This window comes from Bacillus rossius, chromosome 13, assembly GCF_032445375.1.
Source record: "Bacillus rossius redtenbacheri isolate Brsri chromosome 13, Brsri_v3, whole genome shotgun sequence".
NCBI lineage: Eukaryota > Metazoa > Arthropoda > Insecta > Phasmatodea > Bacillidae > Bacillus > Bacillus rossius.
The window spans coordinates 39,634,855-39,662,095 of NC_086340.1; the positions used below are offsets into that span (position 1 = coordinate 39,634,855).

Genomic DNA, 27,241 nt, shown 5'->3' on the forward strand with positions numbered 1-27,241 from the left:
ACAGGAGCGAGTTCAACTGACAGTAAGACTCCATACGAAGTTTGGTCTCGAAAAAGCACAAATATGAATCGGTTTAGAGTGTTTGGTTCAAAAGTAATGGTACACATACCTCAGCAAAAAAGAAAGAAATGGGACAAGAAAGCTGAAGAAGGTATCATGGTTGGATACAGCGATACAACCAAAGGTTACAGAGTTTGGTTTCCGGGAAGAAACAAAGTTGAGATACATTGCGAAATAATATTTAATGAAGGAGAATTGTACAACACATCATCGATGCATGTGGTCCAGGAAGAATTTGAGAAGATCCAGGAGTTTATCGAGAAGAACGAAGCAGAAGATATTGGACACTTGGAAGGTGAAAACGGATTTGACTCGACTAATGAAGAGAACACGATTAGAGCTGATGGAGCAGATGGAGCTTTCAGTGAGTCAGATTTGGAGACAGATGAAGGTGATGAGTGTAGCAGACCAGATTGTACACGACCACAAGATGAAGTTATTGATTGGGTTCAATGTGATAATTGCAAAAAATGGTATCACATGCAATGTGTCAGTTTAGACACAAATAATTTCAACAAAAATATTGATTACGAGTGCATCGAATGCACGAAACCGGAGCAAAATCTTCTATTAAGCCAGGAACCTATATGCTTTCAAGAAGCAATACAACACAAGGACCAAGTAAACTGGAGGAAAGCTATGGAAGAGGAAATGGAAGCTCTTAGAAAGAATAATACATGGACCTTAGTTGATCGACCTAAGGAAGCTAACATTTTAAATAATAGATGGGTTTACAGGTTGAAGCATAAACCAGACGGTCAAGTTTTGCGGTACAAGGCGAGATTAGTGGTAAAAGGATATCAGCAGAGAGCTGGGGTTGACTATGAGGAAACGTTCAGTCCAGTTGTCAAATACGATTCAGTGAGAGTAATGCTATCGCTGGCAGCAGCTCATGATATGCCCATCGAACAGTATGATGCTACCACGAATTTAGTTTGGTTAAATAAACTAGTAACACAACTAGTTGGACATAGAATTGAAAGTCCAACTTTAAATGTGGACAATCAGAGTGCAATTGCCTGGATCAAGAATGGCAATTTTGAAGCAAGGTCAAAACACATTGACATTAAGTACAAGTTCATACTGGAGAAGTTCAAAAACAAGGAACTAGACCTGAAGTATGTACATTCAGAAGATCAGGAAGCAGATGTATTCACAAAACCACTACCGAAGAGGAGGTTCGAGAAGTTGAGAGAAGCTATTACCGTTGTCCAGAATGTTGCGAAAATTGTTTGAATATGTTTATTCAAAGTAATATTGTTAAAGGCAGAACCTAAAGTGGGAGTGTTGGAATTGATTAGTTTCTGCCATATCATAGATTAATTGTTGTTTGGTTGCAAATAGGCAGCACATTATTTGTTCCTGCATACTGTCATGCATATTATATTCTCTATGGAAGTTGTTACCTTTTTGCTAGATTGTTGTATCAAGAGAATATAATAAATGACCACGCAAATTACCTAAATGGATTATATATTATTTCTAACACATTTCAGAACCACCGGTAAGTTATAACAACAAAATAGAAAATATATTTTAGTAAATTTCATATACTGTGAACCTAAACCATCCAAAGATCAACAACAATTTATAAATAAAAATTAATTAAATAAACATTTTCCAGTGGACTGAAATGCGAATCTAAACCATTCTCGAATCCACCTAAAGACACACAAAAAATTTCATTAAAATCGGTCCAGCCGTTTAGGAGTTCAGTGACTTACACACGCACAGAAGAATTATATATAGGCCTTTTAAGATTTGTATAACACATGGCTATCTTTATTTTTGCATATTGAAAAATAAATTTGGATAATAGTAGGCTCTACCTATTTAATTCAAGAATAATTTTTTTAACCATGAAAATATAATCAAATATTCAATAATTTGACTTTATTTTGTTTTATTTTGCTTATTTACGTGCGCAGTTAATACTGGGAAGCTATGCATGGAACAATTTACAAATAATTTTAACTACTGGAGGTACTGGGACAACACAAAGCATAAATGTCCGGGTAATAATCCGAACCCAGTAGGACTGCGAACACTATTTTTTAGTTGTACAGTTGTTTTCAATGTGAATGTACAACTTTACAGATGTGTGTAGTGCCCGTTCGCTCAGTGCTGTACAGGCCGTGTGGGTGACTGCGCGCCTCGTGACTGGTGGACAAGAGAGTCTGGTGTCTTCCTTGAGTCTGCGGAGGTGCATGTCGCCCCCCCCCCCCCCCCACCCATTTTAATTAATTAATAGATCGTTAACCAGACTAGCGCAAACTCTAATCTTTTTTGCGGTACAAACTAGCACAAACTGAGCACATATCATTGACAAATTTTAATCGTGATTGGCAGGGAAAAGGGGGGGGGGGTTACAGTCGCTAGCATTACGCCAGCCCCCCTCCCCCTCACTTTAATTAATTAATAGCTCATTAACCAGATTAGCACAAACTGTGATATTTGCGGCACAAACTAGAACAAATTGAGCACAATTCACTGACATATTTTAATCGAGATCGGGGGTTGGGAAAGAGGGGGTGGTGCTGTAGACATGCGCCTATTCTGCGGGTCACTCAACCCTCCGGCCAGTCCTGAACACACACCCGACATCACCTCTCGCTAGTACGACGTCGTGGTCACAATATGTTTGAATAAAAATTGTAAATGTTCGTTCGTTCAAAATCTTCAACCTCCGAAAGTTCTTCACCGATCGCTTTGAAATTTTGACACAGTGTTCCTTTCGAATACGCGCGTTTTTTATATCACCCAGTGTCACGCCTGTGACTGGTTAAAGATAGATAAAAATATAGATAGGTGAAACATATATTTTTAATATTTTCGTTGCCATAGAGTGACATATACATATATATATTGTAATATTACATATTCCATAATTGTATATTTTATTTATTTGATTAATTTTATTTCACCTTTTAGGAAACATAATATTGGTTAATTTATTTTATCAATTACTCTATGCAATGTGAAATCAATTTCTTTAATGCAGAAACAAACATTAGGTGTGTGCCATGGGCAGAGCAGTATGATATTTTCTACTTGTAAAAAGAAAAGAAAAACTATCTTTTGATCAAAGAAACTTTTATTAAAATTTTTAAAACAGAGAGAACGTTTGGTGCCACCATTTTGGTGTGGATATGTAAGTGCCCGTAGTGGGTTTGAATTAGTATATTTGAGTCAATTAATACTTCAAAAGTGTTTAAATGTTACAAGAAAGAGACTTGTGATTGATGAGTTATATTTTTGATTAAAACTACGGTGACATTCAAGAAGATTCCGTAAGATAATCTACGAAGTACTTGTGTGAAAGTGCTATCATGAACTTGTATGAGCATATAAGTTGAAGGTATGCTATGCTGAATATTTCGACTAGAGAGACATTTTACAGCACAGCCTGTTAGTACATTTGTTAGAGAACTGGTGATTCGACGAGCAGAAGACTTACTGAACATTGGTGAGACACCTAGTTGATGGTGGGGTAATCGATAGTGACTACGATGAGCCCAGCAGCACGTCGAGAATGATCGTCGGTAGCGGAGTAGAATTCGTCGAAGGAGGTGTTGAATGAACTGCCGACTGTGATCCGCGAGTGTTACTGCCGACGTTTGAAGACTTCCCATTCATCGTTATTGAAAAGTCATCAGCGGAATCGTCGAGGACTGGACGAATACAATTGAGTCTGCCAATATCCTTTTGATTGTTAGTAATTGAGTATAGTCTACATCACGGTATGTACTTTGTAATGATTGGTATTGTATATATAATTTTGTGTAACTTACTATGTGTCCTTGCTCGCCCTTAATTATACCGTTCCAAATTGCAGCACCCATACACTATATTTGCCCTGATTTAAGTTTAGTTTGTTATCTTACATTTGAGTTGAAGTAATTGTTTGGTTTTCATGTTTTTGATTGGTCTGATACCCATTCATAATGGTTAATATTTGTGTTGCAATAAATCCCAATGAGTACCTTGGAATAATTAGAGTTTTCCATGATCTACTGACACAGAATTTAGCACGGCGCAATAAGATTTATGTGGATTAGATATTTCACTTGTATACAGATATTTGCTGACCTACATTAAAACTATCATGATTATATGTCTGGCTAAACTCTCAAGTTGGAATTTGGAACGTCAATGTTGTATTTGTTAACTTGAGTACCACAGTGCTAAGTGTGTAACTTAAATAATGTTATCACAAATAATTGAAACTAGGAATACACACGTATATGCATGGTAATATAATTCTGCAACTTGATGAATGGTCGAATACAATGTTGTTATCCAGATTCTTGATTAGGTGATGATAACTTTCATTGGTCAGGCAGTAGTCATTAGTATAAGTAAGGTTAGCTGGCGCTCAGGGAAATTTAAATCATGATGCAATAACGAATATCAAATCAAACTTATTAACTGTTGAAGAATCGGACACAAATAGTATTTATTCAGGATTTGTTCTGATAATTCTTAACAGAATGGAGAATACTAATTCTTACACCAAATAATCAGGCAACTCACATCAAATATTTATATATGTGTCATATAAAGTTTGAGCCAGCAAGTTAGGTTGTCACCTTATAGTGTCACACAACGTTTTGGACAGTTGAACCGATTTGTGAGTGTACTGTTATAGTGGCGACTAACTTAGGAATTTGCTATCTAGTAGTACCACTCTTGTCTCGTGTTTACACACACACACACACATATATATATATATATATATATATATATATATATATATATATATAGGAGAAAGATATAGTTATAGATGTATAGAGAGTTACAAAGAGATAAAGATAGAGAAAGGTAGTTACATATATGTATATCGAGATATAGAGTGATAGTTATTATACATAGAGAGACAGTTAGAGATAGGCCCATGGAGAATTAGAGAGAGAGTTAGTGAGATGTTTTGTATATGTGTACTTCAAACAAACTAGAAACAATTTTTATCGAGGTATTACAACGCATGCCTGCATTAAACAGTTTTAAAACAATAAGCTTTTAACGAGATTTAATTCTTTTTTACTATTCCAGAGTATTTAAGATAGTTTTCATGTCTGTTGCGATCACGATACGATAGTAAACCTGCCCTCCTAAAAAAAAATTGCTAGAATTACCTAACCTAACTTACATTCTACTATGTGACAGCAAGAAAAAAATATATATCAGAAGATGCACGAATGCGTACCCATAATTCTGGCGCCTGACTCTAGGGTCGATTAATATTATGTTTCGCAACTTATGCTAGATACAATAACGTTTTCGAAGGAGGGAACGAATGGAACAGACACTAGTTTCTGATGTTGTGGTGTTGTGGGAGGGGGAGGGAGTTGGGCTATGGAACTACTTTTTCGCTGTTTCCTTTCAAATTCTTTAATGTTGTCGGTTGGAATGTTTTTTTTTTTCAGGATTTCGTGTGACCTTGAACGTAAGTTCCCGTAAATAAGGAGGATGACATGGGCTGGGGGACAAAATACTCTCGTTGGCGAGAGAGTTTTGATAAATTTTTTTAATATGTGAGTTTACATTGATATACATTTAAAAAAATACAAGTATACTAATTTTCGAACTCATTGGAAACCTTACAAGAACACATCAGTGACTACAAACATGAAAACCCATGATCAACTATAGCAAAACACTCCATAGAAACCAGACACAGCTTTGATTTCGACCAATTCCACGCCATATCCAACATCCGAAAATACAAGAAAAGATACACTCGAGAATCAGTAGAATTATAAAAACAACCAGCAAACATTAACAGATAATATGGATACAAATTAAGCAAAATATGGAACCCACTCTTTATAAATCCTCAAAACATAGCTCCACAGCCAATATCAGACATATCGCCCCTGATTGGCAAAACATCCCAGCCAACCAGAAGAAAGGAAGGCTCTGTTTGGCCCCTCAGCTGCAGCCAATCAGGAACCCCCTCCCTCTCAGGCGAGACTATATAAAGGCAGAATAACTTGTAAGAACCTCAGCAGGTAACTGCTCCCTGTTGATGGCGACTGCAATGTCGACCGAAACGTCGGTGAATTATTCGCAAAGGACGCGGCTACAATCCAGAATCCAAGCTTACTTCAGACAATGACCGTGAAAGCCCTGCGAACGTGACTTACAAGTATAGACAGGAAAAATTCGCGGTTTCGATGGCCTTCAGGATAGACTGCACATTCCCCTGTACACTCGGGCAAGTTCATTGGCTGCTGACTTTTGTAAGTCGTCTCAGTTGGTTTGTCTGTGATTCGATCCTTCTCTTGCTGAGGGTTTATAATTGGTTGAGATGCGTCCAGATGAACAGTAAGCAAAGTCATCTAAGAAGTATATGTATTTGAATTCTAGCCTATCGCCTAATGAATCCGCGACTTTTTCCTGTCTCTACTTACAAGTTATGATATATGTTGAGGTCATATTTAAGATTTATTTGTTTACTGTTGGGTTTGATCATGTTGCTGGGGGTAAGGAGGGGGGGGGGGGAGACAAAACGTTTCCTCTCCTGCGCCCCTGGACTCCACCGCTAACTTCTGGATCCGGGGCTGGCACCAGCCTCCCACGGCAGTTCATATCTGTCGAGATGCACCCGTCGCCTTGAAGGCGCCTCAGCCGGGTTTACAGCTCGTCCCGCCGGGGTTACGACGCCCGGTGACGTCAGGCGACGTGCGAGGAGGGGGTGCCTAACGGCTGCGACCCCAGACGGCTCTTTAAGGCCGGAACCGTTCATGCATTCCGAGAGGTCACTCCTCGTCGTCATATCGCGAGTTAAAACTTATACGACGTGCTTCGGGCAGGGTCTTCATTCTGTCCGGCCGCGAGGTCCTCCAGCATATTCCTCCGCCCTCGTCATCGGCGGGATTGTGATCCTCTGGGGAGCCGTGGCAGACGACCAATGTGATGACGTCTTATAAACCGATGAACGCCGGCTGCACGCACGAAAAATTGCCACGTTCCGCCTGAGACGAGTGTGCAAGAACCGGCCAACCACCGTGCGAGAAAATCTTCTATGATATCAAACAGGTTAAGGCGGGCTTTTTAACTAATTGTTAGGGACCGGAAAAATTCGCGGGTTCAATGACCTGTAGGATGATTTCCATAGTTCTACGTACACTCGGTCAAACGCCACCCACTCATTGTCTGCTGTCTTGTGAGACGTCCCAACGTAGCAGCCTGTGATTCGATAAAGCTTTGGTTGGGTGTTTCTCATTGGCTCACAGTCATCCAGGTGAGTTGCGAGCCAATAGCAGAGGCAGCACTGAGGTATAACTATTTGTATTTTAGCCTATCGCGAAATGAATACGCGAATTTTTCCGGTCTCTACTAATTGTTCGTGATTATATTAATTTAAACAAATTATTTAAATAAATTTGTAAAAACTGTATATGATATTTGAAAATTAAAAAGTATGCAATTTTTCATTAATGTTTTCTTATGACGTTATCACGTACAATTATCGTCCATAAACCGACTTTACAGGCAACCCCCTTTTTTATTCTTAGGCCAACTGAAAACTAACTGTATTTTGTAGCAGATGTCCTGGTTAGTGGAGGGACCTAGGTGCGTCTCAGGCCGAAGCCTATACGTAGGGACAGGCATTTTCGCGAAAAGATCTGAACACTTATTAGACTGCAACAAGGTATATCCGCACCTGTGGTTTCTTCCTTGTCTAGCGTGAGAAGTCGTTGCCTCATTTGACCGGAGCCACCCGGGACGCGTTTACTTCCGCAATGAATCACTGCAATTAGTAGAGACCAGAAAAATTCGCGGGTTCAATGACCTCCAGGATAGACTCCAATATCCTCTACACACTCGGGCAAATGCCAACTGTTCATTGGCTGCTGATTTGTGAGTCGTCTCGACTGGGTGGCCTGTGATTCGTCACTTCTATGAGTGAGGGTCTATAATTGGTCCTCAGTCCTCCAGATTAACAGTGAATCAATGACAGAAGCAGCACTAAGGTATAATTATTTGAATTTTAGCATAACACGAAATGAACCCGCGAATTTTTCAGGTTTCTAGCAATTGGTGTTATTACAATCGATATGTACCTGGGAGAAACCCACCCAATCACGAAACACAGACGGTGCTACAGTGTTTTTAATTTTCATCTAGTCTCGAAATCTTTTGTCGCGTAATCTGCATGCCCATGCATATAAGCATGGTCATGCAGGGATCAGCCTTGCAGGGAGAGGGTCGCTTGTATAGTGTGCTTTGTGCGGGGACTGGCTAGTCATGGCAGCTTTTGAAGCCGTGACTAACCACCCTATCTCAAAACAATGTTAGGTTAGACCCAGGTATAAACCACACAGTCACAAGTAAAACACTGGGCAGAGACATGCCGGGTGCAAGGTCATTCTATAGAGACCGGAAAAATTCGCGGATTCATTTCGCGGTAGGCTAGACTCCAAACTCGTTCACCTTCATTCTGAGTCAGTGATTGGACCACCGTTTACCTGAAGGTCTCTAAGCCAGTGAAAAACCTTCAACAAAAGAAGAATCAAATCACAAGCATCCCAGGTAACGCGTGTCACGAGTCATTATCCAATGAGCAGGTGCAATTTATTCTAGTACATAGAGTATCGTGGAGTCTATCCTAGAGGTCATTGGAACAGGGAATTTTTCCAGTCTCTAGCTCATGCATTAATATCGTAGGAATATACAGGAAACAGAGAATGGTATGACGGACGAAGAGTTGGACAGAGTATAAAAATAGTCTACAGTGCTTGGGGGAGGGGGGTAAACTTGGACATAAAGTCCTCTTCCATATTTAGTTAGTATCCACTGCTGTATTAAGTGACCATGGGCGCTCGCACCCTGGTGGTGAGTGGTTGCACTGACCACTCACTCCGCTGCCAGTCGGCACCTGGAACCAGAGAAGAAAGGAAAGCTGACAAACTTACACACTAGATAATTAATTAATTAATTACTTTGCTGTACAGTGCACCTGCCGAGGCGTGGGCGCGCATTGCTTAAGATTAAACACTTAGAACAGTAATTAAAATTAATATTTTATTTGTTTTTTAATTAAAATTATTCTTTAGTAACCAGGGCTTCAGTACTAATTAATGCCATTTTTGTTGCTACTATAATAATTACTAGCTAGACTGTAGGAGAACTGTCAAGAAAACAACCCTGTGAGAAGTTATTTTCAACATTTCTAAAAATTTATTGGAAGTTACTTACTTATTAGATTGCAAGATAATCTTGCAATAAAAACATGGTTACTTCCTATTTAGGTAGAGATAGGAAACGAAAAGCACCATATTCGTTACTACGGATTCTTTTTTTTTTTTTTTTTTTTTTTTTTTGCAATAATAATGTTTTAACATTTGACTTCGTTAAAGCGTAGTACATATTTTTTTTTTAGAAATTGTATGAATTTTAATAGTGATTGGAGGCTATGAATAGTATTACCTGTGAAGTCATTGGCGTTTAGTTTTCAATTCAATTTTTTTAATGATTTTAACTGTAAAAAATTTTTTGGTGCCTAGAATTTTGGAACTGATTTTAGCTATACTTGGGGCGCTGAATCTAAGCTCTACTTATTTTGAGGTAAGCAAAGCTCCAATTGTTCTACACAATTGGAAAAAATATGGTTCGATACCAATTGCTCACTCAACGATCATCAAAGAAACATACAGCACCATAGCTTTTGTCTTGGAGACTACTTATAATGTATTGTGAACATCAATGGGTGATTTGTGTGGACTTAAAAATGGTTAACTCTCTCCTAGGACAGTAAAGTGTCCACACCAAATATCCTTGTTTCTTGTGCAGAGACAAAACATACCACTGGGTTAGACAAGAGTGGCCTAAGAGAGAATACATGGTCGTTGGAGAAAAAAAAGTTTTTAACGAACCCTTGGTTCAACGAGAGAAAATCATCTTTCCACCACTACATATCAAGCTGGGCCTTATGAAGCAGTTTGTGAAGGCTCTTAATAAGGACGGATCACGCTTTGCATTTATGGGGGAGGGGGGGGGAAATGCCTCACTTGAGTAAGGAAAAAATTAAAGCAGGAATATTTAACGGCACAGAAATAAGAAAGTTCATTAAGGAGCAAGCCTTCGTAAATTCCATCGTTGAGGCTGAGCGAAAATCCTGGACTTCATTCGTTGCAGTTGAGGGAAATTTTCTGGACCATGAGTATTAAGGTGCACTATTTACACCTGGACCGTTTTCCTGAAAATTTAGGAGAGAGTAGTAAGGAGTAAGGTGAAAGATTTCATCAATATATTAAAATTATGGAGGACCGCTATCATGGGAGGTGGGATACGTACATATCTAATGGCAGATTATTTCTGGAGTTTACAAAGGGACTGTTCCAAGATATATTCAAAAAGTTCACGAAAAAGAAGCTTCCGAAGTGTTGAATGACTAGTTGGTTCCAACGATGACTTTGTATATATAATAATATTGGTATATACTAATAATATTTGTATAACATAATTATATTTGTGTAATATAATAATATTTATGTAATTTTTTTAATAATTTCATGTTTAATTTTTATATTTGATTCGTGAATTTAACCTACAATAACGTTAAACGTAAATTTCACTAAAACTTTATAACTTCGAAATTTGAGCTCCTAGGAATAAACTAATGCCATATTTGAATTCAGGGCACCATATTCATATGAAATCAGCTCCAAATACTCCGGCACCAAAACTATTGTTGGCCTGTGTAATATAATAATGCCAATAGTTATTCTGGCTTGAAATACTGAGGATAATTGTTAATTTAGCTTAAAATACGGTGCATTGGTTATTTTTGTTAAAAATGTGTTTTTGCAGAACGCACAATAGTTCAGATACTCGTATCGTACAGCTGTGGTTGGTTTTTGCTTTAAAAGTTGGTTCTATGCATGCCCACCAGGGGTTACCACAGGATAGACCAGAAAAATATGCAATGTTGAATTTTTTGTACTACGCTTGTTTTTGCCTAAATTTCTTCAATTACTTATAGAAATTACACATAGAGAAAGTGTTTGCGAATAAATCCAAAAATGGATAAACTTTGTAGCGTGTGTCTCGACATAAAATAAGGTCATCTTAAGGAGATGAAGGGTAAATAAAGAGTAGTAAGAGCCGGTGGCAGAATTGAGGTTATTACGCACGGAGATGCAATCTGCAGACATATTCTCGAAGAGTCACAGGGATTCCAAGGAACGACATAATCGCGGGTACTGTGAGCAGTGACACTTTCACGCATGGGCGCAGATTCTGGTGGAGGGGGGAGGCGGGGGACCTGTGCCCCCCCCCCCCCCCCCCTTGAATTAAGAAGCTTCTCACTAAGGTTTCCCGTTTGCGCTTGTAAAATCGTGACTGCTAAACTGGGTTGAAGTTTGTATCCGTCATATCTATGCCTAGGGACTGGAAAAATTCGCGGTTTCAATTACCTTTAGGATGGACTCCACGATCCTCTATGTACTAGGACGAATTGCACCTGCTCATTGGATAATGACTCGTGACACGCGTTACCTGGGATGCTTGTGATTTGATTTTTCTTTTGTTGAAGGTTTTTCACTGGCTTAGAGGCCTTCGGGTAAACGGTGGTCCAATCACTCACTCAGAATGATGGTGAACGAGTTTGGAGTCTAGCCTACCACGAAATGAATCCGCGAATTTTTCCAGTCTCTACTTATTGCAGTCCAATAAGCGATCAGATTATTTCACGAAAAAAAAAAACGTGCCCATAGTTATAAGTATTCTTATAGATCTATGAGATATGTGCTTTTTCCGAATACCTCCTTTATGTGACATTTAGCCTAAAAACTTCGATTAAACTTTCATCTTAAAGGCTGTCAGGTTTTTTTTTTTTTTTTACCTTCAAAACAGTTGCAAGGCTCTCAACAGAATCGCCGATGCAGCGTTTTTTTTTTTTTGGAAGGAAGAGTTAACTTGCAGACTTACATGCATCTTCGTGACCTTTGAGCGGTTTACGCTGCAATATTTTAGATAAAGGATATAACGAAGAACCTTTGCTTAGCCAGACAACTGATGTCCACGCCCATTTATGTTCATCTGCTTCTGTCTGTTGATTGAATGAACACGAATAAATTGAGAATCGTCTGAAAAAACGTGTGAAGATTTTGCAAACGTAAACAATTGACTACAAAAAAAATCTATCTTTATACTTACACAAGTTGTGTTAGCGTCGAAAGAATTCGGATATCTTTTCACAGCTAGTGCCTCACTGAAGGTAGCCTTGAAATTAAATTATCACTGGTCTAATGTTGCTTCGGTAAAGGACACATCGCTAACATTCAGAAACAGCAATAGAGTTCACCGATAACCTAACCTAACCTAACCTAACCTGTTTCCCAGGAGATAAAGAGAAGTCGGTTAACATTTTTCTCTTAAGAGGATTACATATATTACCATTTTAAGCTAATTTTTACTTGTTTAAACAATTTATTATACAATTGTAAAAAGTTATTGAAATATAATTTGATCTAGGTATGTAGAGGGTTTTCTTATGTGATTTTAATAATTTTTTTAGCAAAACTTTTAATAATGTGTATTTAATGGTTTCAAACCCTTTTTTATGAAATACCGTTTGCAACTTTTTTAAACTTTAAGCTACATTATACTATTTCTGTATCTATATTCAGGTCTGTGTAATAAATAAAATATCTAGCCGACAAAACCAACCCCATCGAATTCTGTTAAGTCTTACAGATTCTATTATTGTTTTTATATTTTCGTCATTCGTGCACGATGCGACCTATACTATCCTCTTAAATACCAATACATGTACCCATTTAGACAGTTGGGATGTTGAACTCCGTGTGAGCGTATCTTGCTGCGAAAGTCTCAACCTCGGCATTATGAGACTGTTGTTTGTTTTGAAAGGTTTATAAAGAGTATTATCTTTGAAAGATTTGTGCAATGGGAGTGCATGACATTATGTAAGTTTTTGGACATACGCCATTGCAAAGAACTTTTTCTGTTAAAGAAAAACTAAAAAATAAAAAATAAATAAAAATACCCAAAAAAGACAAAAAAAACACAAATTAAGCAAAAAATTGCTGTTGTCAACAAGAATATAAACACCACAAAATATTCCGTAACATGAATATGGTCAACAAACAAGTAAAAGTAAAGAAAAATGTAGGCTACTAAGAGAACGAAAAAAAAAAAAAACACAAATGATGACGACACAGAAATATTGAACCCAAAAAAATTCAGCAGAACGGTTGAAACGAAACAAAAACACGACAAAACGAAAAGACGAAACAAACACAATAGTTTTCCAAAACAGAATAGAACGAATAAAAAAAACCCACAAATGATGACAGCACAAAAATATTGAACCCAAAATAATTCAGCACAACAGTTGAAACGATACAAAAACACGACAAAACGAAAAGACGAAACGAACACAATAGTGTTACTAAAACAGAAACAAGCGACGTTTCGGGAACTGCTATCTGCTCCCGTCCTCAGGCAGAGACGCACATGGTACGGAAACACAGGTGCGACTCTCAACCGTTGTGCTGAATTTTTTTGGGTTCAATATTTCTGTGTCGTCATCATTTGTGGGGTTTTTTTTTTCGTTCTCTTAGTACATTTTTCTTTGCTTTTCTTTGTTTGTTGACCATATTCCTGTTACGGAATATTTTGTGGTGTTTATATCCTTGTTGACAACAGCAATTTTTTGCTTAATTTGTGTTTTTTTTTTTTGTCTTTTTTGGGTATTTTTATTTATTTATTTATTTATTTTTTAGTTTTTCTTCAACAGAAAAAGTTCTTAGTAATGGCGTATGTCCAAAAACTTACATCAAGTTTAGAAAGAGTGTTCTTTATTTTTATTCATGCGCCTGAAAGTGAAGATAATCGACGAAATGAACGGCTAATATCAAGGACCTGGTGAACATTTAGATATCACAACTGATATGCAGACGCACAAACCTGCAGAGTACATCACTTAGCATTCTGAATCATTATTTAAAAAAATGTTATATGCTGAGTATCTGTGTGGTTAACCATTATCAAGAAGGAGTCTATAATAGTCTGAATATAGCGATTTATTTTTTCTCATCGTACAACTTCTCTGCAGAAAACAAAAGTTCGTGATTCGAGTCATGATAACTGCATTACCTACTCCAAAACAATCTTCGGAGTAATAATGATTCGTCTGTTTATACCGAGACAATTTATGACAATATTTTCTATACGCAATTGAATGCAGATAATAAAAATGTGAGCGAATCTAATACTAATACTAAACCCCGGCTTTAGAGCTGATTTTCGACAAGGATTGCAATACTGCCCAACAGTTATTGCTATAAAGTTTCCCTTTGGCTTTGTGAACTTTGGTTCGCGCCATCCGTAACAGATGGCAGCACCGTGGTTGTTACTCATTTCCGTTCCTTGACTTCCGTTACATTCACGAAATTACTCCCACCAAATACCGTATACCGGGAGCTAAGATGTTACACAACAAAAAGTGTGGAAAGAGGTTATATTTTATTCTGACACTTATCTCATAACAGCGACTGAAGAACATACAGAATAAGTATCACAAAAATTTAGGCTCTATTATGTTTATAATGCGTCATTAAAATTAGTTTAATAATTAATAAAATATTTTTCAAAAAGAGAGAAATTAGGAAGCCTATTGTCACAAAAATGTTTTATTAAATATTATCAGTTAGATTTTAAGTAGGTAATATAAAGAAATTTCATCAGTTACCTAGCTGTAAATTATGCACACGTTTTAGTCTACCTACAATCCCAAATAGTTTATTCATATATTATTTATTAATAATCTACAAAATTGTTGGGAAATTTAAACTCTTCCTGCTGATTTTATATACAAAAATTGTCAACTATTTTTCAGTTATAGAATTCACAATTACGGATATATCAAGTATTTATTTAACCTTTTTAATGTTCCGTTTCAAAGGGAGTTGTCGGAGGAGATTTGAACGCTATCTTCCGAGTGTAGAAGGACCCTTCTGAACTGACACGTCTTTGTAGTTGGCAGAATACCCGCTAGGTATCAGCATCAGCGCTGCCGCTGAGCGACGGAAAACAGAACTAATTTTGGAACCAGCTAGGTGGCAGCACCCACGAAGTACATACGCTAGCAGTGTTTAAAATTTAACGGACAATTATAAATTCTAAGTTGGTTTTTTATAAAATTCCGAGACAGAAGATTATATGTAAAAAAATTATTATTTCGTATATAATTTATATTTTTTTTATGATGGAACTAAAAAAATGGTATGAGTTCGTAATAGTTGTTTTAACTTTTTCTATCATAAAACATTTTTTATTTAACAACGTAGCTTGATCGTTTCAATTGGGCGTGTTAGGAAAATTCACTTTTGAGTAAATTATGGCTTACTGCAATGCTGGTATTTTTTTATTTTTTTTATTTTTTTACATTTGTTTCAGACATGGATAGAAAGAAAGAAGGGTTTGGAGATTGGATGATAATCCTCTCCCCCCACCCCTTCAAGATAACACAAACACAACCACTTCACGGTGCAATGAAATTAAATTCTGTGTACGACCACAAGTTTCGGACCCTTCCTGTGCATGGTTGAAAACCCGCATATAGCGTATAGGCTTCGGTCTGAGACATACATACAGTCATCCCTAACCAGGACCCCTCCCAATCCCACTTAGAATATGTTTGATTAGGTGGGGGGGGGGGGGGGGGGGGGGGTCGACTCAGAAGCAGTTAAAGATTAAAGTTTTCTAAGCATTGACTCGAAGGAAATTCATTTAGGTCCCACGAACTAATTCACTTTTCTGACATGTATTTTTACCAACGTTTTTCCTTCAGTTTGACTATTGAATAGCTAGTCTTTCAAACATTTCTGCAAAAAAAATACTGTTAGATAGATAACTAATTTATTTCTTTGTAATACTAAGTACATTATTTCATATAATTGAATATTTCTAATCGAGTTGCAACTTAATGCCTCACAGTATTACCTACTTCAAAAAATGTGCACTCATTCATGGGATAGACTATAATTTCGTTCTCAGCCGTTTAGAATTTTTGATTTAGGTAACAAATAAAATTTGGGACTTTTTAATTTTGAATATAGGCTACAAACCAACTACTGAAACTTTCCTTATCATAAAATTGATATTGGCAATTTCATGTACCAATACAGCAAATGTGACTTGTGACAATTGTAATTTGGGATGACAAAGTTGTATTCCGATTCCTGTTGAATTAGTACTCAGAAAATAAAGAATTACGTTTAAAAATTAAAAAATAACAGTCGTTCTAATTCGTGGAATAAGCTATTTAGGCGACAAAGAAATATTTACCCATATCTATTGGGTGAATACTATAAAGATCCAGCACTGCAAAACTAACTTTCAAACAAAATATGTTTTTAGTCCATTTAAACACATTAAAGCCTGAACAACCATTCAGAGCGACTCATTTTCGTCCGCGTAAGACATGCATAGACCAAAGATATGTTGTAGACTGATTCTTGTCGTCTGCGAATTGGATTACAATTTGACAATAGATTTGTCAACAATCAGATGTACCTACATATTGACAAGTGCGTTTGTTTACGAACAATGCATCATCAATTTGTGAAAAGTATTGATCATTAAGTAGTAATAATTGAATGTAGAACATATTACAACTCAACGGTAATGAAAAATCAAACACTTGCTACACTGTTATAAATTACAGTAAATTTGTAGACTTTTCCAAGAAGAATTATTCTCAAATAAACAATGAGTTCTTCGTAATTTCAGATAACTGGGCATTACGCCGTATTTTGACCCCAGGTAAAAACACGCGTAGAAGAAATAATTGTGTTATTTTTAATTATAGTTTTTGCCAGGTTTTGAATATTTAGTTTACACATCAAAAATATTTTTGTGGATGCGTGACTTAAGTAGGCGAACTTAGTACCGAAAAATTTACTTAAGATAAATTTACGAAGAACCATGGATAATTGGTAACCAGCGTTCTTCATACGCAATGTGCAGTTATGCAGAGTGCAGTTATGATTCAACTCTTCCAAAAATAAGTACTGTTGTAAGGAGCACTCTGCGAACATAAAATTTATAAATTAGCAAGAGCCTTAAAATATATGCAGAAAATACATTAAATAAGGCTGTGCGACTGCCTAGCAAATGTGCATTTCTTACTATCACTTATAAGTAGAGACCGGAAAAATTCGCGAATTCATTTCGCGATAGGCTAAAATAAAAATCGTTATACCTCAGTGCTGCCTCAGCTATTGGTTCACAACTCACCTGGGTGACTCTGGGCCAATGAGAAACACCCATCTAAAGCATTATCGAATCACAGGATGCTACGCTGGAACGTCTCACAAGACAGAAGGCAATGAGTGAGTGGCATTTGACCGAGTGTACGTAGAACTATGGAGTTCATCCTAGAGGTCATTGAACCCGCGAATTTTTCCGGTCCCTACTTATAAGTACAAGAAAAAAACTCGTGGCACCTCACAAAATGATAGCTACACTGCAATAACTAGTCTCCATTTACAAGTTGTGTTTTCATAACTGTGGTCCGGGGATACGTGACGAACCAGATTTTGACGTCTAATAAATCAATGAACGCCGGCTGCACGCACGGAAAAGTGTCCCGTTACGCACATTGTTCCGTTACGCTGTGTCCCGTTACGCTCATTGTTCCGTTACGCTGTGTCCCGTTACGCTCATTGTACGCTTGCGCCGCATAAGTCTCTCTTCCACTCGATTGGCCTATGCGTCCGAGGAGAAGAAAGACAGCGGCAGCACACAACTTATAGGCCTATCTACACGTGAACTGTTTCGTCGACTGTTTATAAAGTGAAGTGAAAAGTTAATGTGGTTTTCATTAATTATTATAACAGTAATTTCGGCAATAAAGGTTAATTATTCTTGCATTTTAAAAATCTGATTACTAGTATAATTTCAAATATTTATTCTTTTATTACTAAAATAAAAATTATTCACTTTTATTCATAAAAGTATGCAATCATTTCATCAATGTTTTGTTATGACGTTGTAACGTTAAACATCGTCCGTAAACCGACTTTACAGACAACCAATTTTTTTTTTAAGTGAAAACTTCTTTAGTCGCGTTGAGCGATTTTTGGTAGGGGCAAAACTTATGGGTTTGCGTCACCGACATGCTAGTGACTTGTTGCGCCAGACTGGCGACGCGCAGCGGCCTGCGTACACTAACACATTGTATATACTCGACTGTATCATGTGCGTGTTGGACTCTTTCTTGGATGGGTAAAATCTTGTGAGTTCGCATCACCGACATGCTTTAATAGCAGTAAGTGAAGTTAATTTTGACCACGTGAATACATGACCCAGGTCTGACATCACTGGTAAGTCATAGCTAGAGACCTGCAAAATTCGCGGATTCATTGACCTCCAGGATAGACTCCAATATCCTCTACACACTCGGGCAAATGCCAACTGTTCATTGGCTGCTGACTTGTGAGTCGTCTCGACTGGGTGGCCTGTGATTCGACACTTCTATGTGTGAGGGTCTGTAATTGGTCCTCAGTCCTCCAGATTAACAGTGAACCAATGACAGAAGCAGCACTTAAGTATAATTATTTGGATTTTAGCATAACACGAAATGAACCCGCGAATTTTTCAGGTCGTTACTTACTGGTATTCGGTTTGAACACGTTCTGAAATACGGCCCACTAGTTAGGTTACGGTTGTGTCCCAACAAGGCAGTGTTTATTCGCTGCCTCGCCCGAAGGTCTTGGAATACCGCCCTTAGAGGTTTCTCTAGTTTTACCTGGAAAACCTATACAAGTTTGAATGTATTATGCGTGTATTGATGTACGTAGGTATGTATGCAAGGGCGAAAATCTGTAGGATTTCGAAGGTGTGCCCGAGAAATCTAGTGTTCTATTATTACTTTGTGATTAAATTTCGTTATATATGCAAATTCTGCCCGTGCTATGATATCGAAGAAAAATAATTGGTTGTCTGTAAAGTCGGTTTACGGACGATAGTTTAACGTGACAACGTCATAACAAAACATTGATGAAATGATTGCCACTTTTATGAATAAAATTGAATAAGTTTTATTGAATTATCACTATTTTGTATGGATACAAAGAAGGAGTGAAATGTTTACTTTTATTTGCACTCATTAATCCAAATATGTTTATTACTTTAACGAAGAGATTATTTTAACAATAATTTTTATACATGTTTGCTATTTAACTTCTTCCAATCTGTGTTATTCTGTTAGGGTTGGACGATGATAGGAAAAGTAGGAAACGAATGGGAGTGTTTCAAGTTTAATGTGCCTCGAAAAAGTCAAATTGATGGTTAATCCAATCGAGTGGAAGAGAGATAGATGCGGCGCAAGCGTACAATGAGCGTAACGGTACACAGCGTAGCGGGACAATGTGTGTTACGGGACACTTTTTCGTGCGTGCAGGGGCGTTCATCGATTTATTAGACGTTGTCACGTCAAAAATGTTATTGTACCCACGACCCATGTAGCATGTTCGTTTAGGGAAAGTTACCTGAGTAGTTGGTACCGCTCGTGAAACGTGTGGCCATCTGAAGCCATCACTCGGGGGCGGGCAGTGGGTGGGTTTCGCCTAGGGGCCGTTACACAGTGGCAGGAGGTGGAGAAGGATCTCACGGAGAATCGAACCTAGATCACCTCGTCAAGTGAGGCTAGTGACCTGACTTCCCAAACACTGCCACCCCTGCAAGGCGATCACGTCATGCCAGTTTCCTCAGAGGCAAGACCTCAGCGAAAGACGCCGCAATTGCTTTAAACAGCTCTAATGCTACGCTAGAATTTTAGGACGTTAATGGAGATTAAGCCCCTCCATCTCGGATTTAAATATTTTTTTCTATAATTCTAATTTTGAACCATTTATCCAAAATTTTGGCAGGTCGCGTCTTTGCTGCTTCCACAATGCATGGAAACGTAACAAATGGCAACCAAATGATATTGCATTTCAGAGTTCCGAAATATTAATTTAGTAAAAAATTGTATAGTGCTTCTAGATAATGGCACGGGCAGATTTTACGTTTATAGCAAAAAATTAATGATATTGTAATAATAGAACACTAGATACTCTTGGAATTGAAACGATTATTAAAGTATTTAGAATATAAACATACGTCCATTTATCTTTTTAACACGAGTACGCAAACATGTTACTGCTTAGAAGATACGTAGTGACCGGAAAAATTCGCGGATTCATTTCGCGGTAGGCTAGACTTCAAACTCGTTCACCTTCATTCTGAAGTGATTGGACCACCGTTTACCTGAAGGACTCTAAGCCAGTGAAAAACCTTCAACAAACGAAGAATCAAATCACAAGCATCCCAGGTAACGCGTGTCACGAGTCATTATCCAATGAGCATGTGCAATTTGTCCTAGTGCATAGAGGATCGTGGAGTCTATCCTAGAGGTCATTGAAACCGCGAATTTTTCCAGTCTCTAAAGATACGTCAATAAAAATATTGTTTGAGAGTGAGGGCCCTGAAAATTTTCTGGTCCTGAACGGTGTAGTATTGAGTAAATAAATACAATAACTAAATATTTTTTTTTAATTATCATTACTATAACCATCGCATCCGCAACGATGAGACGATTACCACCTTAGCCAAATACATGGAACAACGTAATGGAAAGATGTCAGCATTGCCCAGCTAATCCGTACGGGTCCATCTCCGTCTGCGTGCTACTGTAGACACTCCGTCTACGTATTCCGTGTCGTTGTAGAACGGGCCTGAGCGAGACGCAATGTCACGTAAATGTACACACCCGCGACGTCACCCCGACGAGAAACACGCTTGAGTAATCTCATCTGATATTATTTTTTATGACGCGATAACGTCTTACAAATCGATGAACGCCGGCTGCACGCACGGAAAAAGCATGACTCATCGTCACGTTCCGCCTGAGCCGAGCGTGCAAGAACCGGCCAACCACCGTGCGAAAAAAATCTTCTATAATATCAAACAGGTTAAGGCGGAATTTTTAAAAGCAGCAATTTTTAAAAATTTTTGATTTATTTGTCCAATTTCGTCATTTTAAAATTAACAATTTACTGACACTGATTTTATTTCAGTTTATTTTTAAACTAATCGTTCGTGATTATATTTTAAACAAATAATTTAAATTAAATTTTGCAAAAATTGTAAATAATATTTGAAAATTAAAAAGTATGCAATTTTTCATCAATGTTTTCTTATGACGTTATCACGTGAAATTATCGTCCGTAAACCGACTTCACAGACATCCCCCCCTAGGCTTCAATGTGCTGGACTCCCGGCAGGTATAGCAGTTACTGGCCCGCGGAAGAGAGGTCGGCGGGAGGTCAGCCGGTCGACATCTGAAATTGAAATCTCCGGGGGCAGTCCCTCCCTCCTTGCCCCTCCTTGACCTCCGCCCGCTCATGTTTGCCTTGTTAATTGCCTGAGTTACGACCAGGTGGACCTCCTGCGGACATAACTCATTATTCCCCCGCGGGAGGGTCGAGTCCCTCAAGGCAGAGGGTGGCTGACACACGTGAGGAAGGGTGGGCATCTGGGCACAGCGCGCGGGCTGCGGCATGTGCTCAGCATCAACAAGTCTGTTATCTTTGAAATATTTGTGCGATGGGAGTGCATGACTTGATGTAAGCTTTTGGACATACGTAGGAGCATGCTGATTTCGCGAAAAGATTTCGGGACTAGATGAAAGTCAAAACACTGCAGCATCGTCTGTGTCTCGTGATTGCGTGAGTTTCTCCCAGGTACATATCGATTGTAACAACACCAATCACAGTGATTCAGTGCGGAAGTAAACGCGTCCTGATAGGCTCGGTCAAATAAGGCAACGACTTCTCTCACAGACAGCCACCAATTACAAGGAAGAAACCACATTTGCGGGTATACCTTGTTGCAGTCTAATAAGTTTTCAGATCTTTTCGCGAAATCTTCATGCCCCTAGACATACGCCATTGCTAAGCACATGTATGTCTGTAGAAGAAAACTACAAAAAACCAAAACACAAAAAAACACAAATAAAGCAAAAATTGCTGTTGTCAGCAGGATGTATACACCACATAATATGACATAACAGGAATATGGACACAAAGAAAAACAAAGAAAACTATTGTGTTTGTTTCGTCTTTTTGTTTTGTTGTGTTTTTGTCTCGTTTCAACTGTTGTGCTGAATTTTTTGGGGGGGTTCAATTCATCATTTGTGGGATTTTTTCGTTCTCTAAGTCCATTTTTCTTTGTTTTTCTTTGTTTGTTGACCATATTCCTGTTATGGAATATTATGTGGTGTATACATCCTGTTGACAACAGCAATGTTTGCTTGATTTGTGTTTTTTGTGTTTTGGTTTTTTGTAGTTTTCTTCTAGAGACATACATGTGCTTAGCAATGGCGTATGTCCAAAAGCTTACATCAAGTCATGAACAAGTCTGATCTCCTTCCTCTGCAGATGTCGCCTACTGTTCTTCTATTTCTCTTCCGGCCGTGTGCCCGACGGGAAAGAATCTGATCCTCGTTTCTGATTAATTACCAAAAACTCTCGTACAACAGACTTTTATCCATAAATAGAAGCCTAATCACCAATTTCCATATTTCTAACTTCAAAAAATGACATACTTCCTTGCAAAACTTTCATCTCCTTTTCAGCCCTCTTAGGGGATGAAATTTCGAAAATACTTTCTTGGTGCTCACCTACGTTGTTTTAAGGAATTTCTATGCAAAATTTCATGCTTCTAGACCCAACGGTTTAAGCGTTGAAAATGTAAAAGAAAATTCATAAGTTATTATTTTGGAATATTATTTAGTTTCTATAAAAGAAGTCAATAACTAATACATAAATACATTTCAAGGCAACGAATTTTAGCGGCGGGTGCGGAAACTATGTGTGATTCACGTCCACGCACCAAAGTTCACAAAAACAAAGGAAAACATTATAGTATTAAGTGTTTAATGACTTTTGATCGGATGGGAAATATTTTAATAAACTTCCTTGTCGAAAATCATGTCCAAAGCCGGGACTAGGGTTTTTTTCAAGTCTTTTTCACTTTCTCGCTCTGCTAATCAAATGATTCAATAGCTGCTCCGGTGGCGCATTCCGGTGGTGGATACGGAAACTACACGTGATTCGCGTACAGAAATGTAATTCCAAAAAACTCTTTGCGTTTGTTTATTACGCTCGACATTATTTCAAAGATTTGTACGTTGAATTTCATGTCCGAGTTTCGTATAATAAGGCGATGGGAAACAGCTACAATTGCAGATCCGGTTTTCTAATAAAATCACTTTCTGTCCCAGTTGCAAAAAAATGAAAAAGTCTTCCAGTTGGACTGAATTACTTAATGGATTTATGTACAAACTTGATTAATTCCTGGCCAGTGGACAGTTCCCCGACCTCGTCATAACCCCGACCGTTTCCCCTGCACTGCTTTGACCTCCCTCCACGAGACATCCTGCCAGCCCTCGGTCCGCCCCGCAGAAGGGGTGGGACCCCCCGCACCGCCCTCCACGAGACATCCTGTCAGTCCTTTGTCTGCCCAGCTTATGGGGTGGGACCCCCCGCGCGGCGGCATAGACTCGTAAAATGGCGGGTAACGAAATGTTTAAGCCAATAGAAAAACTTAAGGAAATTTTTATGTGGCCCTTTTTCTTAACTGTGAATAATGGAAATAGTGCTCACTTTCTTAATGAAAGTATCCGGGGACCACAAAGCAGATGGAGGTAGCAGGAACGTTTGCTTGCTATGATCGTTCCCGCAAGACCATTTTTTTTTTCCAGAAGAGGAGCCGAACCAACAGAAGTATCCGGCGCTTAGAAATTGCATGGACGTATACTGCTTGATCGTGCCTACGAGACTTCATTGGTGAAACAATTTACGTTTGATTTATTTTTAAATTAAAATATCAATCCACCACACTAGCAGTTTATATATAAATATATATATATATATATATATATATATATATATATAACGGTTGTGTATGAAAAAAGGCTAAGGGCCAATTGAACCACAGTCGTTAAACAATGTTTTATTTACGACTGTTAAATGTTACCTCTCCGTTTTAAACAACGGTTAAGCTTTTTCATTTCACCACACTTTTCTTGTGTTTAACTTTCCTTAGGTAGATAAAATGGTTTATCGTTATTAAGGTTCGTTAAAAACTCAATTACAAGGTAGTGGCCATTCTTTTTTGTTTGTATTGAGTTCATAAAAAGCTTTAATTTGCAAATAAAATGTTATAGTTCAGAACAAAACTAGATTATTTTAATTTTGTAAACTTACGTTTTATTATGTGCAATTATTTATGTTCATAATAACTTAAGTTTGACAATATCATTGGAGCTTAAATTAGTGACGACTCAGCTGACTATTGTTTGTTACAATAATATACACTGGAAATGTTCGGCATGGACAGTAAATATAAGCATGACTTATTTCATCTAAAAATTACATGAACAAGACTTCAAAATGTTATAACAACTGGAAGTAAATAAATTTGTAACATTCGAGGTGTTAAGCGTGACCCAAATTTTCCTTACAATATCTGGATGACCAAGCTTCGCTCAGAAGAATCTTATTAAATGAATAGCTAATAACTCGCGTCTTCGCTCATGCAATTTTAAGAGTGTTGCTAAAATCTTACAATTTAAAAAAGTGTTTATATAATTATTCCTAATATTTGAACTAAATAAACAGACACAATAAATCGTCAGGTGCATAAAAATATATTTTGTAAAATAACCGTTTTCTTAGTAGTTATGGGTATGCTATTTTTAATTTTTAGTAAAGATTAGGTATCGGATTTGAAAACTTATTTTTAAGACTGATCGAGGATATAGTTTACCTTGATGAAATTACACGTCCTGTCATTTCATGAGGTAGTCAATTAAATATTATATATATTAAACTTACATCTATACTATTTCAATTAAGTTTATGAATCTTTTACAATGTCACATTAATTTTCTATGGTTGGACCTAAGCTAAAGAATAATCAAAGGATCTGACATTTAGACAAATACATCACGTTTTTAAGAATATTTGATGCAATCGCATCTTTCTTTTAAATTTAGAGTACATGTATAGAGTTTAGTATCGAACTTATTAGTTGAATCTTAGTTTTTTTTGTTATTAACTAAGCAGTATATCCAAATTTTTACCAATCTTTTCTTTTCCCACTAGGATACTGATGTAAATATTAAGAATTAAGTAAATTTAGCAATATTGGTTAACCAGAAAAAAACCAACCCCAGGTTATTTATTAGATTAAATAAATTTAATACTTTTTTAAAATAATATTAACCTCTGTTAAGACTGACAAGTGATAATTCGGAGAATGTTGAATAACTTAGGTAGCTTAAGGTATGGTCATTTATCATTTCCTTAAGCACAAATTTGTGGGATTTGTTCATAATATATTTTTTTAATATTAAAACAGTAGGTAATTGAAATATTTAACCTCTTAAAAAGTTAACTTCTGTAATTTGTAGAAAAGAGTCGATAGTTTTTGCATGCTTGTTAATCCTACTACATAACTTACATTCCGCTTCATTAGCTTTAGGGATACGACTTTTATAATAAAAACAAATTCAAATGGTTTTTCACCCCTTTTGTGGTAGAATGTGGGAAAATGATAAACGTTAAAACCGATATTAAATCATAATAACTCATTTGAATGTTATTCTTGCTCAGTTTTTAATAACATCTTAATTTGCTTGAATATATGATTTAGTAGACTACTATTAAAACTAACGTGCCCCGTTTCACGAACTGCCTTTGAGGTCGAATATCTAAACATGTTTAAAGTATTTCAGATAATAATTTAATAAAGTAATTCATGTGAAGTTGCTTACAGCCAGCTGTATTTGCTATGGAGATATGAATTTTTCTATATTATAAACATAACTTACTCCCTATTCGCACCATTAAAAATGAAGGCAAAAAAACTAAAGAAAAAATCATATGCTTAGTGCTTACCTTTATGTCCTTGTTGTTAATTCTTAATTTCTAATTCTTATATTTATTAATTTCGGAAGTATTAATTTTTGTCTTTACATGAAACGTCGACCTTTCCACGTAAGGACGGAATCATACAAATAAGTAAAATAATAATTTTTAATTTATTATCTTACCATTTTATTAACATCTTAAATAGTTACCGAAATGTTATGTTTAAAAACATACTACCTCTTTTTCCACGTAATTACAAGATGTATTTTAATAAACGACAAAAAGTAATACGTAACTTCAGATACAATTTTTTTAGTATCTTACGTCTATTTCTTATTCAATTGGAAGCTTTTGGTTTTTATTTAAAAACAACCCTATCCTTTTATCAAACTTAGGGTTTTAATTGCGCAAAATGGTAATGTTGAGTTTGGTGGTTTTTGTATGATTATTATTCGTTCCCAATTTTTTTATTGTGCTTGATTAAGTTTTATGTTAAAATCATTTTTATCCAGCAGATAGACATTCCACTTCTAATGCCAGCACAGATTGGTCAGCCAGTATGATTTCATGGCAGCCATCTTGAATCTACCAACTTGTTTTCGTCTGCAAGAGGTTGCAGCCACCATATAAATTAAAATTTTACCCATATAATTGCTTGAATAAACTTTCATCACAAGTAAAACCATTTCAGCGATAGTATGAGTTCAGCTATGTTTGGGTGTGTGCGCTATCGGAATATCTTATAAATGACTCAAAATTCCTAACAATTTCCATATTTCGAGGGAAAAATTTCCGTTTCAAGAGAAAATTTCCTGTTTATTAATAAAAAATAAATAAAAGTTCTAAAATCTAAAAACCAAAAAAGGTTTTTCTATTTGAAAGAACATTATGTCCTAAACATGGCTTAAAAATCATGAAAGCAAGCCACTCTGAGCTGCCTCGTCATGGACTGTAAGATTGAAATTCTTTAATTTTGACCAAAAACTTCGGGGAAAAGACCAAAAATCATCAAAAAATTCGCTTGTTATTTTACGGATTAATTTGAGTGATTCCTGCACGTATTCGATTCTTGCCTTATTCGCAAATGGTAATATCAGGGGAAAAAATATCTAAAAAAACACAAAAAAAAATCCTAAGGTATATATTCATCATACACCAACCACCAGTAAGGCGCAGATAATTTTATGTTAAAATATATTTCTCTATTTAAACTTAATATTGAATTA

The 27,241-nt window shown here is 37.0% G+C and overlaps 1 protein-coding gene across 1 annotated transcript in view; it reads left to right on the forward strand.

The window, feature by feature from the left end:
* The first annotated feature begins 273 nt into the window (after positions 1-273).
* Positions 274-27,241, forward strand: part of LOC134538624 (collagen alpha-2(IV) chain-like) — a 46,844-nt gene continuing 19,876 nt past the window's right edge. The window contains exon 1 of the mRNA XM_063380057.1: positions 274-424. Coding sequence (XP_063236127.1) covers positions 274-424 — 151 coding nt within the window. The remainder of the gene's footprint in view (positions 425-27,241) is intronic.